The 17,126-nt window shown below is 41.8% G+C and overlaps 1 protein-coding gene across 1 annotated transcript in view; it reads left to right on the top strand.

The window, feature by feature from the left end:
• The window catches only part of rab33a (RAB33A, member RAS oncogene family), a gene marked incomplete at both ends in the record, with an annotated part of 13,279 nt that extends 2,375 nt beyond the window's left edge, over window positions 1-10,904 (top strand). The window contains 3 exons of the mRNA XM_080745903.1: window positions 5,190-5,330; window positions 7,021-7,101; window positions 10,680-10,904. Of these exons, the coding sequence (XP_080602029.1) occupies window positions 5,190-5,330; window positions 7,021-7,101; window positions 10,680-10,904 (447 nt within the window). The remainder of the gene's footprint in view (window positions 1-5,189; window positions 5,331-7,020; window positions 7,102-10,679) is intronic.
• Between the last annotated feature and the right edge of the window lie 6,222 nt (window positions 10,905-17,126).

Here is a 17,126-nt window from a genome sequence, read left to right as displayed (position 1 = left end):
CAACATGATGCGCTGTGGTGAGCTTGTAGATCATGAGTTGAGGTAGATGGGAAAATAACTCATCAAGCACAGTACAAACCAGGTCTGTTTTACTAAGCAGGTCTAAGTGGTTAAACTTACTGAAGTGATATCGATGAATTCCAAATATTATCAAATTATTCTGAGGCACCCCTACTGGCATCACTGCACCCTAGGGTGCCATGGCACCCACTTTGGGAAACCCTGCTATAATGTTAAGAACTAAATCTAAAATTTGCCACGGACAAGACTCGCCACAGATATACCGGTATTTGTCCGTGCACAGACATGTTGATGACCACTTACACTGCAGCCGAACCAAAAATTAACTAATAATGCATTTGATTAGACTGCAGCTAGGCTATATATCAGGCAGCTCAGTCTTTGCCTGTGTTAGAAGCTTGAAACATGCAGCCATTCATAGCTTGCAGTGGTGGAAAAAGTACCAACTCAGTATTTTTTGTGTTGTTTTTGTTTTACTAAAAAGTATCAATACTGCAATATAGAAATACCCTAGTTACAAGTAAAAGGAATTCCAAATCTACTTGAGTAAAAGTACAAATTATTGGTTGGCATCAACATGTACTTAAAGTACCACAAGTAAAAGTACTTAGTAGAAAGGAAGGTCCTATTTCAAGTTTTCAAATGCATACAAATCTTTTGAAAATAGCAGATCTACAAGCTCACAATGCATTGCATCGTGACACATTGTAGCTATCTGCTATTTTGTGTAGATGAATGTACGAAATGTATATATGGCTGAAGTGGTTAATGTATGTTTTGTAATAATCAAAATCTACAAAGTAACTATATAATAACTACGTCATCCATCCATCCATCTTCAACCGCTTATCCGGAATCGGGTCGCGGGGGTAACAGTTCCAACTGAGACTTCCAGATTTCCTTATCCTGCGCAAATTCCTCCACTCCCTCTGGGAGTATACCGAGGCGTTCCCAGGCCAGTCTGGAGATATAATCCAGTGGAGTAAAAGTATAATATTTGAATCCGAGATGTAGTGGCGAAGAAGTAAAAGTACTGGAAATTGGAAATACTCCGGTAAAGTAAAAAGACAAATACATTTTACTTAAGTACAGTACTTGAATAAATGTACTTACTTTTACACCACTGATAGGTTGTGGCTGGATATTAGACTTCATTCCCGCAAGCCCAACCCACGCCATGCCACGCACGCACGCACACACGCACGCAAAACAAGGCACGACGCTGTTTTCCTTGCGTGCAGTTTCACTTGTCCGTGTGTAATAAGATGGAAGTATATTATATAGGCCAATATATACTGTAGGTCTATGTGGTTGTTTTAATGATGATTTTTACAGTATCTGACTCCTTGCCCTCCCTGTACTGTGTATGTATGACGTTGCTGTCATGCAGAAACCGCCTATCTCCATATTCTAGCTCAGTGGTTCTCAACCTGTGGGTCAGGACCCCCAGGGGTCGATCGCCACATTTTTTGGGGGGGCTCCCTAGATGATTAACTTCATATGCAACATTGTGTTTTCACTCAACTGTAAACACACCAACAGAAAGTTTAAGTGTATAGAGGGTGTCTGCAAATTTCTAAAGTGACAATTTAAGGACTTTTTAATAATGACAAATTAAACATTGGCCTCACAACTTCTTAGATTGCGAGGCGTTGTGAGCATGTAGATCTGCTATTTTCACAATAGAACTGTGGGGCGGCATACTGTAGCTCAGGGGTAGAGAAACCGTTATTAGAGCACGAAGGGTTCCCGAAGGGTTCCCAGTTCGAATCCGGGCTCCCCCTGAGTTAATGTCGAAGGGTCCTTGGGCAAGACTCTGAACCCCACATTGCTCCCGGTGAGCTGGTTGGTGCCTTGCATGGTTTCCTCCGCCACCAGTGTATGAATGGGTGAATGTAATGCACAATCTCTGTAAAGCGCTTTGGATCAAAAGCGCTATATAAATGCACCATTTACCATTTAATACAAAATGCCTCAACACTTAGTGCTTGTCAGGGTTGGGGGGTCCCCTGGAATGGTTGAGAACCACTGTTCTAGCTAGCCTTTTGTGTTTTCCGTAAGTGAACGCCCCTACATCAACAGTAGCAGCTCGAAACGATGCGCAAAGCCACCATGTTGCTTTTGCTGCTTTTTGAATCCTAAAAAAGTAACAGTTTTGGAGATACTGTATGAGGTTTCCACCCGACAGAGACGGTGTAGTATATACAGTTTGAAAAGAGGGCACTGACACTGACAGAGCCACAGCTCTAGGTCACAGCAGCATCACAAGAGTTGTATTTATGTAAGGGCACAGTCACACTGCACCTTCATTCTACCTATGATATCCTGCAATTCCAAGTGCTGTCAGGGTCCCCATGCAGTTCAAACATGATTATTTTTGGGGGTCAGTCACGGACTGAAAAGGTTGAGAACGATTGCTCTAGGTCAGGGGTTTTCAAAGTGGGTGACGGGGCACCCTGGGGTGCCGCGACGGCAGTCCAGAGGTGCCGCGAGATAATTTGATAATATTTGGAATTTATTTGGACACTTAAAGATATTTAGTATCAGTTCTAACCAAAATGGCTATTATCTCAACGTTTTCCTCGCAACATAATCACTGAAATATCGTCACTGTCGGGCAGAAACCTTGTATCTCCAAGTTTCAAATGTGTACGTCTTTTGGTTAAGCAAAGCCCTGCTTTATCTTACAAGACCGTCGCACAAAACTAGTAAAAACAGCCGATCTACAAGCACACAACGCGTGTGCTTGTAGATCTGCTGTTTTCACTAGTTTAGTACATTTTTTAGATGATAAATAGAAATAGAAAGGTTTTGGACATACAAGGTTTCCACCCGACAACGACGATATGCTATAAATATAAGGTGCTGGGAGTGAAAATTATAATGTAGGGGTGCCTCGGATTAAAAAAAATATTTATGGGGTGCCCTGAGACAAAAAAACGTTTGGGAACCCCTGCTCTAGGTCACAGTAGCTAAAACAAGTTTTATTTACGTAATACATTAAAAACAGACATGGATGTTTCAGCCTGGTACAGTGCAGGGCCATCAATCCTCGGACTGTAATTATGTTTGTATAAAATGACTCATGATCCCTGCGGGGCCAGCCAAACTATTAATAATAATAGCATAAATAAAATGTATGTTCTTTTTCCCCTGTAAATTAGTGCCCTTCTGCGGGGAAAGCTTTCCTTGAAAATAGCCGGTCGACAAGCTCACAAGGCGGCGTGAGCTTTTCGATCTGATATTTCAGTGAAAGCTTTCGCCCCAATAAGGATGCAAGTGCGGTTGAGACTGTAGCATTAAAACGCTACACATCACTGCACATGAACGTGAACTGATTAACCAACGTGTTGGGTTACAAACAGTTTTTTATTTTATTTTGTAAAATATAGTACAACATCTTTCATAATATCGGCAAATCTCTCCAACTTTTTAAGCATGTGCCATTTCAATAGTTTACAAATGATTCTTTCCTCGCCCTGGGTCTTTTATTGCGACCGAAGGTCGCAGTTTAGTATGTGAAACGGCACATCATGTCTCCATCCGTCCGTCCATCCATCCGCGTACGCTTTTTTAACAGTCTATGAGTTTGTCGCTTTGACATCACACTCTGACATCACTGTGATGTCAGGGAAACCACACTAATGGAGATCCCTGAGTCATAAATATTAAGCCCATATCTAACAGGACTTCATATGGGAATGCCCATATGGAGGCCACATCGGCCACATACCACACTAACAGAATCCATATATGGCCAAGACAGATATCAAAGACAGCCCATATCTGTGTGGCTGGTTCTACAGACAGGGATCTCCACATATGGGTACCATATATGGAGGGCGAGGTCGCTTGTCGCCCTAAGGCGTCTTACTAGTTTGCAGTATGCATTTGTAACTATTTATTTTCCCTTTGTTAGACCTGGGAGTCTCACTGAGATCCGACATCTCTTTTTACCAGAGAGACATACAGTAGATATAGATATACAGTAGTAGCAGCCATATAAAAGCACCACATTAAAACGTCAGGTGTATGCTACTTATACTGTTGTACTTTTACTTAATTACATTTTGAATTACTGACTTTTACTTGTATAAGGGTGCACACACACCAAAGTACCTATGAGAGTGGATTCCCCATTCCGCCAATGCATTTCAATGAGAATGGAGCGTTTTTTCCATGCCTACTGGCATGAAACCGCTCCATTCTCATTGAAATGCATTGGCGGGATGCGGATTCCACTCTCATTGGTATTTTGGTGTATGTGCAGTCAACCTAACAGAGTATTTCTACATTGCAGTATTGATACTTTTACTTAAGTAAAAAATGTGCTTTTCCCACCACATGATTAGCAGTGAGTGGACTGCTCAGTGCCATAACAAGCCATTCTGTGCTAAACCAATGCCGACTACAGAGATAGCTTTGATCCACCGCGTGTCCCATCAATGCAACATTCAAACTCCAATGCTAATTAGCTGGCTTCATCCTTTTCAAATGGTAACACACAGGCTAATTGAGTCGTCCGTCTGACAGAGGCGGGTTTGAGCGTTCGTGATGCCACTGTCGACTAGGGGCTGTCACGATTGTGCAATTTTACTTGGCGATTAATTGTCACGCAAATAATTGCAGTTAACGATTACATTGTGTTTTTGTCGTATGAAATGAATACTGAATCAAGCAACTTAAAAACTGTCCGGGGTGCTCACAAAAGAGTCAACATTAAAATGATCCCAAAAATGTTTGAAAGTGAAATATCCCTTTTAATTACACATTTTAAGGGGGGAAAAAGTCCCTAACCCTAATGACAAGTCGAAAATAGGGGCACCAGGGTGGTTAAGGGTCCTAGGTGTGAATGTGGATTTTCACACTAAGAGGGACATTTTTCGGTTACTGCATCAACTATTTCTCGCTTCAAATTCTTTTCAAAAACATTCTTGAGAATAATGTGTAGTTGTAAGTGACATTGTGTGTTTGTGCGGTCATGTTGCAGTGCCGCCAGGCGCTCTGAGTCTTTGATTAGACTTTGATTGTGAGGTCTGTTATTGAGCGGACCCTGCATTATCCAGAAATAACACACAGCTGAATACACTGATCGACCAATCAGAATCAAGCGTTCGACCAAGCCGTCTAATAATTTGCTTTAATCCATGTCATGGTTCTCCACCCAGGTGCAGGTATGGGACACGGCTGGCCAGGAGCGCTTCCGAAAGTCCATGGTGGAGCACTACTACCGCAACGTCCACGCCGTGGTCTTTGTTTATGATGTCACCAAAATGGCCTCCTTCCGCAACCTGCAAACATGGATACAGGTTAATAACTGGCCAATGGCTAATTGTGCTAAAGCTTTATTTTTTTGTCTCCATCCGGCAGATTACTTTTCATTTCGCTCTAGAAATCAGGCACGTGCACACATAGACATCAAAGGGGGCTTGAGCCCCTGGCCATTTTATCCGCCTGTAAAAAGTGTCCTCTTCAGACCATGAATGCAGTTTTTACTATGGTGAAAGAAATGCAAATTCCCACTTTCCATTCCATCCCAGCAAGCATGGTCAGGACCTGGACCAATCAGTGACGTCTCGATTGGAGCCAGATCAAGTAAAACCATGAATAGTCAGACTAGAATATCACCTGATTTCAACCAACATAAATCCTGTCCACAAAAACGGGCGTCCTGGATTAATCAGAGAGGGTCCAATTGAGGCCAGATAAATATCATAACTAGTCAGATATGTCCCAGAATATAATCTTACATGCTCATATTTCAACTAACATTACAAAGAATAACAATAATCCTATAGTCCATATGACGTCCTGTTAATGACGTCAAGATCATTCCCATATGGGCTGTGATCTGGCCTAGTTCTGAACTTCACCGGAGTCACCGGAGGACGTTATCATAACATCATCATGACGTCATTTGGCTTGCAGGGATAACTGAAGGCAGCATTCAAGAGAATTGCCTTGGCAAAACTCTCCTGAACTTGAACGCAGCATCATATGTTGAAAGAATTGCCCTCTCTGTGTAGAAATCAGTTTTTTTCTTTTCTTATTTCAGCTCTAAGGTATATGGTTCAATGTTCAAAATGAGTGGTATTCCCCTTTAATAAATGTTATTTTCAGGTCGAGGAAACCAATATCATCCAATCAGGGGAGAGGGTAGACCCTATACGTGATTAACATACATGACACAAAGAAAAGTGCAGACAAAATGGAACTGGAACACTATAAAATTGAAACTGATAAATGGATAAATTGGCCACCCACCTGAAAATGTATTTTGCGTTTATTAAAGAGCTGGAGAGTTGGGGAGACTCCTGTTACTGAACAACCACTCTAGCAATCATTACTATCACAACATAGCTTTAACCTTTCAACAAAACATTCTGTGTTTTATCCAAATAACATCACTTACCCTATACCTGTATGGACATTGAATGGGCATATAAAAAAAAGAAAATACAAAATTATAATAACAGCGGTAGTGGAAAAAGCCTACTCGAATTTAGAAGTAAAAGTATCAATACTGTAGAAATACTCTGGTGTCCGGAATTCAAAATGTACTTGAGTAAATTGTCATCAAAATGTATACCAAAAGTAGAAAGTTGTCATTATGCAGAATGTCCCATTTCACGTTTTCAAACGTATAAAACGTTTTAAAATAGCAGATCTACAGTCAAGCTCGATCACAATGTGTGTCGCACATTGTGAGCTTGTAAATCGTCTATTTTCAAATTACGGAAATGCATATATGGCTGAAGTGGTTAATGTATGTTTTATAATAATAATAGGCCTAATCTAAATCTACAAAGCAACTAGTAACCACAGTTAGTGGAGTAAAAGTACAATATTTGGATATGCGAGATGTAGATGGAGTAGAAGTAAAAGCATTGTAAATTGTAAATACTCAAGTTAAGTACTTTTTTTTTTCCAGTACTTACTTTCCACCCACAGCCATCATGGTTATCATCATGTGTAACGTCAGTGTTTTCTGTGCTCCAGGAGTGTAACGGACATCGGGTGTCGGCGTCGGTACCTCGCGTCCTGGTGGGAAACAAGTGTGACCTCGTGGACCAGATACAGGTAGGCCAGGCACGTGCACACACCAAAGGGGGCTTGATGTTCACCAGACCATGAATGCAGTTTTCACTATGGTGAAAGAAATGCAGTGGCGAGTCCCGGTCAATGTGGCTTGCATACCGGCCCGGTTTTGCCTTGCTCCGCCACTGATAACATCTGATTAGCAGAGTGTGATGGCTTGTGTGAGACAACGATGGCATGGATGTGTTTGTAATGACAACTAGTAACACATTCATGAAAAATAAAAACACTTTTGACCTCAACAAATAGTGCAAAAGTGATAGGCTTATAGGCTCCACTCTATGCTATGAGAGCTGCTGGGTTCTGCTGGGGAAACTGGACAACTGCCTAATAGACCCCATGGACAGTCTTTTTGGGATGATTTAGGGTGGAGCTGTCCTTTAACTCATCCACTGCCAAAGACTTTTTCCAAAGCCCTAACCGCCAGACATGATTATTCTTTTATTTACTTTTTTTCCGCTAGGCTTTCTTTGCCAACCTATGAGTCAACATTTGTTTTCGTCATTCTCTGGACCACCTGGAGCCACGTGGATCACGTGACCGCAAATAAATCAGCTGATTCACTCAATCCCCACGGACTGGTTTAGAAAATGCATACCATTCATTCCAATGGCAGCATGTCTCTCAACCAGGGTGCAGTCAATTGCCTGTAACCTTATATTGGATTGTTGCCACCAGACCATTTCTTTCCCTGACTCTAAGAGAGCCACTCAGCCCTCCACTTCCGGTCGCACACGTCTTTGTTTACATCCATGCCTAACTCTACATGTTGTAACTAACAGGAGCTGCCGACAGATTCAGCTGCGGAGCTCTGAATCTGTCTTGAGCGATTACTCCTAATCGGAATTAAGACATTTCTTTTCAGGAAGCTAGGAATCTGACCCTTGTTCCTTTTTCCGTTTTATCGCTTAGCCGGGAACACATATTTGATACTTTAGATTTTCACCGCTTTAACCATTATTTTAAGCTATAACTATTCAAAAAAATTGCAGATCTGCTATTTTGTGAAAATCTTTCAATACATATATTTTTAAAGCAAACTTTTGTAAATCTTCGCTTCTGGGCTGGTCCCTGGAACAAAATATTTTGAGATGGTGGTCAGCAGTCAAATTGATATTTCCAGGGGTTCTTGACATTAAAAATGTTTAAGAACCACGGATCATAGAAACAAAAACGTTAGGATTTAGAAGACATTTTTAGGTATTCTTTTCAGTAGAGATGAGCTGATTGATCGGTGAATGATCGCGATCGGCCAATAATGCCTCTATCGGCTTTGATCGGTATCGCCTTTCCAGATCTACAAGCTAGACCAGCTATTTTCACAATATTTATCTGTGGGACCGAATGTAACCTCAGCCCTCTACGCCTACAAGTTGAATTGGATACTAAAGGACCACACCCTGCAATCTCCTAATGTTTATACTTACTAGTAAGACACCCAAGGGTGGAATGCGACCTCAGGGTGACATGCAACCTCGCCCTAAAGGGCGAGGTCGCGCCAATTCTTGACAATCTGGCCAACCACAGCTTTTCTCTGACAATTCTAGTTGTTGTCATTCTGGGGGGAGTTTGTTCATGTTTTTGTGAGGGTATCAACCCTAGGAGACACGGGGAGAACACGCAAACTCCACACAGAAAGGCCATATCGCTCACACCCTAGGTTCGGTTGGCGATAGGGCCTTTCTGTGTGGAGTTTGCCTAAACATGGAGATGTGGTACAGAAGGACTCATATATGGGCATAAAAAGTATGTCATGTGACATCACTTCCTGTACAGACAGTCAGACAGACAGCCATTGACTCCGACCTAACAATGGCTACTGTCTATGACGGTAGTCCCATATGACATGATGTACTAGACTATCTCCATATAAAGTGTTATCCACATCTCCATGTTTAGGCCAAACAGATTCGCTCCATTTCTCCATGTATAGGTCCAAATGCCCAACGTTGAGCTTGACAACGAAACGTTCTTAACACAGCAGCCCCCATATTTACTTTAGAAAATATGTTAAATTCTAAGTACGTTTCGAGTACCGGTTTGATACAAGAGCGAATAAGCACTACACTTCTGGAATCATGTGCGTCGACTTAAAGTTGGATCCAGGCCTAATAACTTTATTTGGCCGCCCTGTTGCCACCTCCTTGTTACATTTTCTTTTCTCCAGGTGGATGGACATTCTTTCATGGACATCCTTTCATAGGTGATCTAAGTCCAGCCGCCCGTATCAGATCAGAGGATCAGATCTCCATGTTTAGGCAAACTCCACACAGAAAGGCCCTATCGCTCACACCCTAGGTTGGGTTGGCGATAGGGCCTTTCTGTGTGGAGTTTGCCTAAACATGGAGATGTGGTACAGAAGGACTCATATATGGGCATAAAAGTATGTCATGTGACATCACTTCCTGTACAGACAGTCAGACAGACAGCCATTGACTCCGACCTAACAATAGCTACTGTCTATGACGGTAGTTCCATATGACATATTGGACTAGACTATCTCCATATATAGTGTTATCCACATCTCCATGTTAGGACTCATATATGGGCATAAAAAGTATGTCATGTGACATCACTTCCTGTACAGACAGTCAGCCATTGACTCCGGATTAACAATGGCTACTGTCTATGACGGTAGTCCCATATGACATATTGGACTAGACCAGGGGTGCCCACACTTTTTTGACGTGAGATCTACTTTTAAAATGACTAGCTCAACATGATCTACCCATCTAAAATGTTTTAGCTGAGGGCCTGAGGGAGGCTTTGGAATAGCAGCACTGGTGTTACATTTTAGGGGTGCTTCTTCATCCCTTTCTGTATGGAAGTGGTAGGTTTTGGGGTTCTTTGTAATGCTACTAACTCTTGAATAAAGTATTGCATTGGAGGTTTGCCTACTTTAGAAGCCTTGAAGAGAGCTGACAGGCCCTTCTTGATGTCATATTGACATATATTTTATATTTTAATTATATATTTTTAGAGGCATGTGTGTCATGTGGTCTACCTGCACACCCTTGGTGATCTACTGGTAGATCACGATCTACCTTTTGGGCACCCCTGGACTAGACTATCTCCATATATAGTGTTATCCTCATCTCCATGTTTAGACAGCCAATGACTCCGGCCTAACAATGGCTACTTTCTATGACGGTAGTCCCATATGACATGATGGACTGGACTATCTCCATATATAGTGTTATCCACATTTCGTGTAGCCGCCCTGTACAGGAAGTGATGTCACAACTCGCTGACATCACACTGACATCACAGAGGATACGGACGGTCACGAGGATACGGAAGGAAGGAAGGAAGGAAGGAAGGAAGGACACTCAAGCGACACGGTTCTTCAGAGTATATGCGACCTTCGGTCGCAATTATACACTGTGAATGTTTAGTAAGAATTTATGGATTCGACGCTGTGATCGGGAATATCGATATCGGCAGATACTGATTCCAGTTGATCGGTGATCGTATTAGCCCCAACAAAGATCTCAATCGGAGCATCTCTACGTTTCAGTCCTAAATGGGTTTCAATCCTTTTTTGTGCTTTGATTGCCCAGGTGCCCTCCAACATGGCGCTCAAGTTCGCCGACGCCCACAACATGCTGCTGTTCGAGACGTCGGCGAAGGACCCGAGGGAGCTGCAGAACGTGGACTCCATCTTCATGTCGCTGGCCTGCCGCCTCAAGGCCCAGAAGTCCCTGCTCTACAGGGACGTGGAGCGAGAGGACGGCCGAGTGAGACTCACGCAACAGACTGAGACAAAGAGCGGCTGTCCCTGTTGAGGAGGAAAAGGAGGAAAGGGGGCGACAGGGGCGTCACATGGGGGGGGAAGTGGGACGGAGTTACTAGGGCCCAAGGTGGAGGGGGCCTTAACTGTTTCCTACTTTAGCTATTGAAAAATACCAGATATAAAAGCTCACAGTGCGGCACTCGGTGCAGATATGCTATTTTTGAAAAGTCGTGAATGTGCGTGCAAATCTTTGAATGATTTTATTTTTTAAGCGAACGTTTGTAACAAAAAAAAAGGGGTCCCTAAATATTTTGAGATGGGGGTCTGTGGCCAAACACATTTTTGTGGGTCCTTCACATGAAAAAGTCTGAGCACCACTGACATAGAAACATAGGTTTTTCAAAAAAGAAGGATTTGAAATATTCAAAGACTTGCAGAAACCTTCGCGATTTCTCAAAAATAGCAGATCTACGAGCTTGCAGCTGTGAGCTTGTATATCTGCTATTTTTCAACAGTTAAAGTACCCACTACCCAGGGCCCAGAATTTGGTGCGACACCCCTGGGGGGCGAGTAGGAGGAGGAGGAGGTGGAGGGAGAGAGGAGAGGAGGAGTAGCCATCCCATGCCTATAGAAGGAAGAGTGATAGAGAAGAGAGAAAGGGGGGATAGGGAAAGTGTTGCTAATGCAAGAAGGAGGCCTAAGAGCTAATGTCCTTTATGGGAGAGAGGGAGGAGCGGAGGGGGAGGGGCAGACACAAGAGACCAAGAGCCAAATGTCTGCTGTGGAGGAGATGTGGAAGAAGGACACGGAGAGAGAGAGAGAATAATAGAATCAAAAAGTAACGTGGAGTAATTTAGACAAATCTGTTTTTTGTGGGCTATGGGGAGTAAAGAGAAGCCATCATAGTCAGCGGTGGGATTTCCGACCCTCTGTCTGGCGTGACGTTAAGAGAACAAAATGGTTGCTTTGTGAACATGGTAAACGATGAAGCTCGTGCGAGGATGGACACCTGCTGTTTGTTGTCCGTGTCTTGTATATATCGTCTGGAACACAGTATTGCAGGGTGTCTCCAGCATTAGCAGTATCTTGTCGGGAGCAGGGCTAAAAAAAAAAAATACGAAAAAAAAACCATTGTGGGTATGTATATCCTTACAAACCTGTTAACGGAGGTCCAGGTCGTCGCGTAGTTTTGCCTTCACGCTGTGGACCAAGTGTATTCAGTGGTGTAAGGTAACTACGTACATTTGCTTAAGTACTGTACAATTTTGAGTTATTTGTACTTTACTTGAGTATCTCCAATTTCCAATACCTCTTCTCCACTACATCTCAGATCCAAACATTGTACTTTTACTGCACTACATTTATTTGAAAACTTTAGTTACTAGTTACTCTAAGTGATTATATTATAAAACATACATTAATCCACATTAGCCCTAATTTATACCTTGGCTTTTTGAAAATAGCCAATCTACAAGCTCACAATAGAGACGCGTTGTGAGCTTGTAGATCTGCTATTTTCACACTTATTTTTTACTTTTTGTACTTAGAGCGCATTTTCATGCGAACACTTACATTCTTTTACTCAAGTACATTTTGAATTCCAGACTTTTACTTGTAACCGAGCCTTTATATAAAATGCGGTTTCGATACTTTCACTTAAGTAAACAATCTGAGTACTTTTCCCCACCACTGACTGTATTTTATGATGACACTCACACTCCTTCCTGGCATCCATCGGCACTGTTTTTGTCCCAGCTAGCCAGTCTCAATCTGCAGTCAATATAGCTCACTGCTGCTGCTTCTTTTTAACAAGCTATACTTGTCTTTTATTAACATGAGCACTGCTTTGAGACACCCGTTGAGGTCAGTTGTCGTCAACTCAAAAACAGTTTAACGAGCCGATCTACATCGACACGTTGTGAGCTTGTAGATCGGCTATTTTAAAATGTTTTTTTTTTTTTTTTTTTTTTTTTATATATATATATATATTTTTTTTTAAATAGTTTTAAGGATAAGGGGTAAGGCACGGACGAAAATAGATCTTCACGTCGCGTTGTGACATGGCCCAGGATAGGGATGCTAGGGCTCATGTGGTTAAGAAGTAGCTGAAACCTGTGCTGCTCTCTGTGGCAAAGTAGACGCTGAAAGCGCTTGCAAGACGGACAGGGGGAGATAGAGGAGATAATTACAGTAAATCAATGCGAGCTAAAGCTACCGGACACAAAGTATCATGAAAGAATTCAAGAGTGGAGTCGAAAAACTGTGCTGGATCGGCACATTATTGTAAACATTTCACGTTATTTACCTATTTACCTTGGCCTTAATGTACAGCACCTAACAGCACACAGACACACAGCTTAAGAACAAGAGGTTGCAGTTAGAAGGAGATGAGGGCTAGACTTCCTGACAACACAACATCTATAGTTTCTCAGACAGCGTTTCAGATATTGATTTTGGAACAGTAGTATAGTCTTACCCTTATGGGGGGAAAGCTGCTCTCTCTCTGCTGCAGGCCAAGGCCTCCTTTTTCTCATCTATAGTCTGAGTATGACCTCAGTGCACTGGTAGCGGAGGTCAGTGATTCTCAAACTATTAAAATTCAAGGACCCTGTAGCAACTCATAATGTAATAACGGCTCATAATGTAATAAGGGCTCATAATGTAATAAAACAAATGTAATAAAAACTCATAATGTAATAATCAGCTCATAATGTAATAAAAAAACGAGCGCATAACGTAATAACAGATTTTTCAATAATGTAATAATGTAATAATGTGTTACATTAAGAACCTCCACATAGGAGGCTCATAATGTAATAAAACTTCATAATGTAATAATGTATTTTTATTACATTATGAGCTGATTATTACATTTTGAGCTTTTATTACTATTGTTTTATTACATTATGAGCTCGTTTTTTATTACATTATGAGCTGATTATTACATTATGAGTTTTTATTACATTTCTTATTACATTATGAGCTGTTACATGATTACATTATTGGTTGCTACACACCCTGCCAACTTTGTTGATGAAGAATGGAGCAACTATCTACTAAACATGCAGCAAATGAATAAATATGGGGATCATTTAACTGTACAACGAATATCCACAATGTTCAACGTACAGTTCGTGATTGTATCGACACTGGGTGTTGATGCAACATCGATAACACACACTTGATTCAAAGAGTCCAGGAAGCAGAGGAGAGGCACCACTTCGATCTGTCCAGATTTAGGACCAGAGTGAGGTACGGGTCAGGGCCAGAGTGAGGGACCGGGTCAGGGCCAAGGTGAGGTACCGGGTCAGGGCCAGAGTGAGGTACCGGGTCAGGGCCAGACTTAGGGCGAGAGTGAGGGCCAGATCGAAGTGATGCTCTCTCCTCTGCTTCCTGGCTCTTTGAATCAAGTGTGTGACTGGTCCATCAAGGCTTACATAATGGTCCCCATGACCTTCGGCAAAGTGGCCCAAAACTAGCAATAGCAGACTGTCGTCATACTGACCACATGGGGATATTATCGATGTTGCATCAACACTCAGTGTCGATACAATCACGAACTGTACGTTGAACATTGTGGATGCTCTTTGTACAGTTAATGGTTCTACACCATGCATTTAAAAATAATGTAATCATTTAAAAATAATATAACATTGTTTGTTTCCGAAAAAAAAAGAAGAAAAAAAAGAAAGTTTTTCAAAAGGTTTGAGGATAAATTACCACTCGATCCTGAATACAGAGCCCCTGTCATTTCTGCCTGGCTTTCAGAGCATTTTCAGCTGCAGTACCACCTTGTCCTGAGTAGTGATGTGTCGTTCATGAGTGATTCGTTCATAAGATTCGAATCATTAGCATGACTCGTGAACGATTCGTTCAAATCCCTGAAATGGGTCGTTCACACTTTCGTTCACGAAATAACATTATAACTTTCGTTCATAATGTAATAATTAAAATGTAATAAAAGCTCATAATGTAATAATCAGCTCATAATGTAATAAAAATACATTATTACATTATGAAGTTTTATTACATTATGAGCCTCCTATGTGGAGGTTCTTAATGTAACACATTATTACATTATTGAAAAATCTGTTATTACGTTATGCGCTCGTTTTTTTATTACATTATGAGCTGATTATTACATTATGAGTTTTATTACATTTTTTTTATTACATTATGAGCCCTTATTACATTATGAGCCGTTATTACATTATGAGTTGCTACAGACCCCCTAGTTTGTTATGCATTAGCCCACGGCCCTCCCTAACTCAGAGAGTGTACAAACGGCGCGTAATCCTCTGAGTTAGAGACCCGTAAGGGTCCGTTTGATTCCTAACTATCAATCATTTGGCTGGTGGGTTAGGTGGTTGTGGAGTGGAGAAAGACTGCTGCACATGTGGATATATCTTACCCTCTTATTTGAATTGAATGTAGAACGTCTGTTCTCCACCAGTATCTGTGTGTATGTAGACATCAGACAATTGTACAAGTCCCTCTGATCCGAGTCCAAGTCGAGTCGCAAGTCATTTGGTCCAAGTCTCAAGCAAGTCTCAAGTTTTTTCTGTTGTGGGCAAGTCAAGTCGAGTCGAGTCACAAGGTTATGTCAAGTCGAGTCACAAGGTTGTCAAGTCAAGTCGTGTCGAGTCGCGTCGAGTCACAAGGTTGTCAAGTCGAGTCAAGTCACAAGGTTGTCAAGTTGAGTAAATGATACCTCTGTGACCATAACTATTATGTAATTAGCATTCAGTAGGAAAAAAACAGTAACACTAGGCCTACCCTCTGACCATAATACTCTATCATGGCAGAGGTTCGCAAACTTTTAAATTCTGAAGTCTCTCTCCCCTGGAACCAAATGGATTTGGTTGTACACTGTCAGAGTTACAGACCTGTAAGGGTCAATTTAGACCAATGTCTAGACCAAATCAAATCAATTAATCAATAAAAGTGTGAACCTAGCGTGGCGTTCACGACTGCTTTGGTGAGTGGCATAGCGGCAAGTCGTCCGAGTCAGCATGTCTAAAGTCGAGTCGAGTCGGGAGTCATTGTCTTCCAAGTCAAGTCGAGTCTCAAGTTTTTGACCTTATGTCCGAGTCAAGTCGCAAGTCGTCAAATTTGCGACTTGAGTCCGAGTCAAGTCGAGTCATCATGACTCGAGTCCAATTGTCTGGTAGACATAATGCAACATTAGTCTCCCTCACAATTATCAGCCGCCCTATAGTGACAGCACGGGACTGGATGTGATTAAACGTCGGGGTACCCTTCAAGTCATTTACCGATAACTGCGGCCATCCTGGAACGCAGAAGTGCCGTTCGTCAAACCTAAGACACAGAGTTGTAATATGACATATGAATGCATTCCTTGTTATGTTATGCCACCAGAAGTGGCGATGAGAATGAATGAATGAATGAACACATCCACGTGGCCAGTATAGCTTTTCATCCTGAACTCTGTGCTGCCTCAGATAGGCCAGGAGAAACTGTGACCCCTGTGAAAAGAATGGCGACATCTTTACACAGACTTCTAGGCATACGCTGTCTGCATGTGTACTGTATGTGTGAAGGGATGATTGCAGTTGTGCTTCTTCTCTGACAGTCTGCATAAAAGATAGATCCATTACTTAATACAGTATGGCTGACTGTGACGCTTGTTGATCTAACGAATAAAGTTGTGATGCTATATTAAATACTTTTGCTGGTGACCCCCTGAAACCCTCCCAAGGACCCACACTTTGAGAACCAATGGTTTAAGCATAATTTACTTACTTTTTGATCGCCATTCAATCTGTTGTGTACTAACGCTAAGCTTCAACATCAAAACATGAACACATTGATATCACTGGGTTGTGCATACAACCCTAGTATATCAAGACATTTTCAGCTTTTTCTGGAAACTCCTCCCAACTACTACCATGTCCTTTATTCTGCATTAGTTTATTTATAACTCTGCAGGAGTGCAAGAGCTGTATTTGTCTTTGAAGAGCCAGGTAGCACCGAAGGTCCTGTCGCCGAGGTAAATACCTTGGGAGGTGTGTAATGTGTATTAACTCTTTAATGGCAACAATTACCTATGCATTAAAGTGAGTACTGCCTATAGCAAGTAGAACAATCTGCATTGTAAATAAGGGGTGAAATCACAGTGAATTATAGCTGTAGGCCTACTTATTAACTGTCCTGTCATGTGTACATATACCACAGCACCCAATAATATTGTAGTTCTGTCGCGGAAACACGTTACTCTGAAATAACAGATATGACCACGCAAACCAACGCTCAG

The sequence above is a fragment of the Nannobrachium achirus genome (assembly GCF_963921795.1).
Source record: "Nannobrachium achirus genome assembly, chromosome: 17".
NCBI classification, from domain to species: domain Eukaryota; kingdom Metazoa; phylum Chordata; class Actinopteri; order Myctophiformes; family Myctophidae; genus Nannobrachium; species Nannobrachium achirus.
This window is presented reverse-complemented; position numbering and strand designations above follow the sequence as displayed.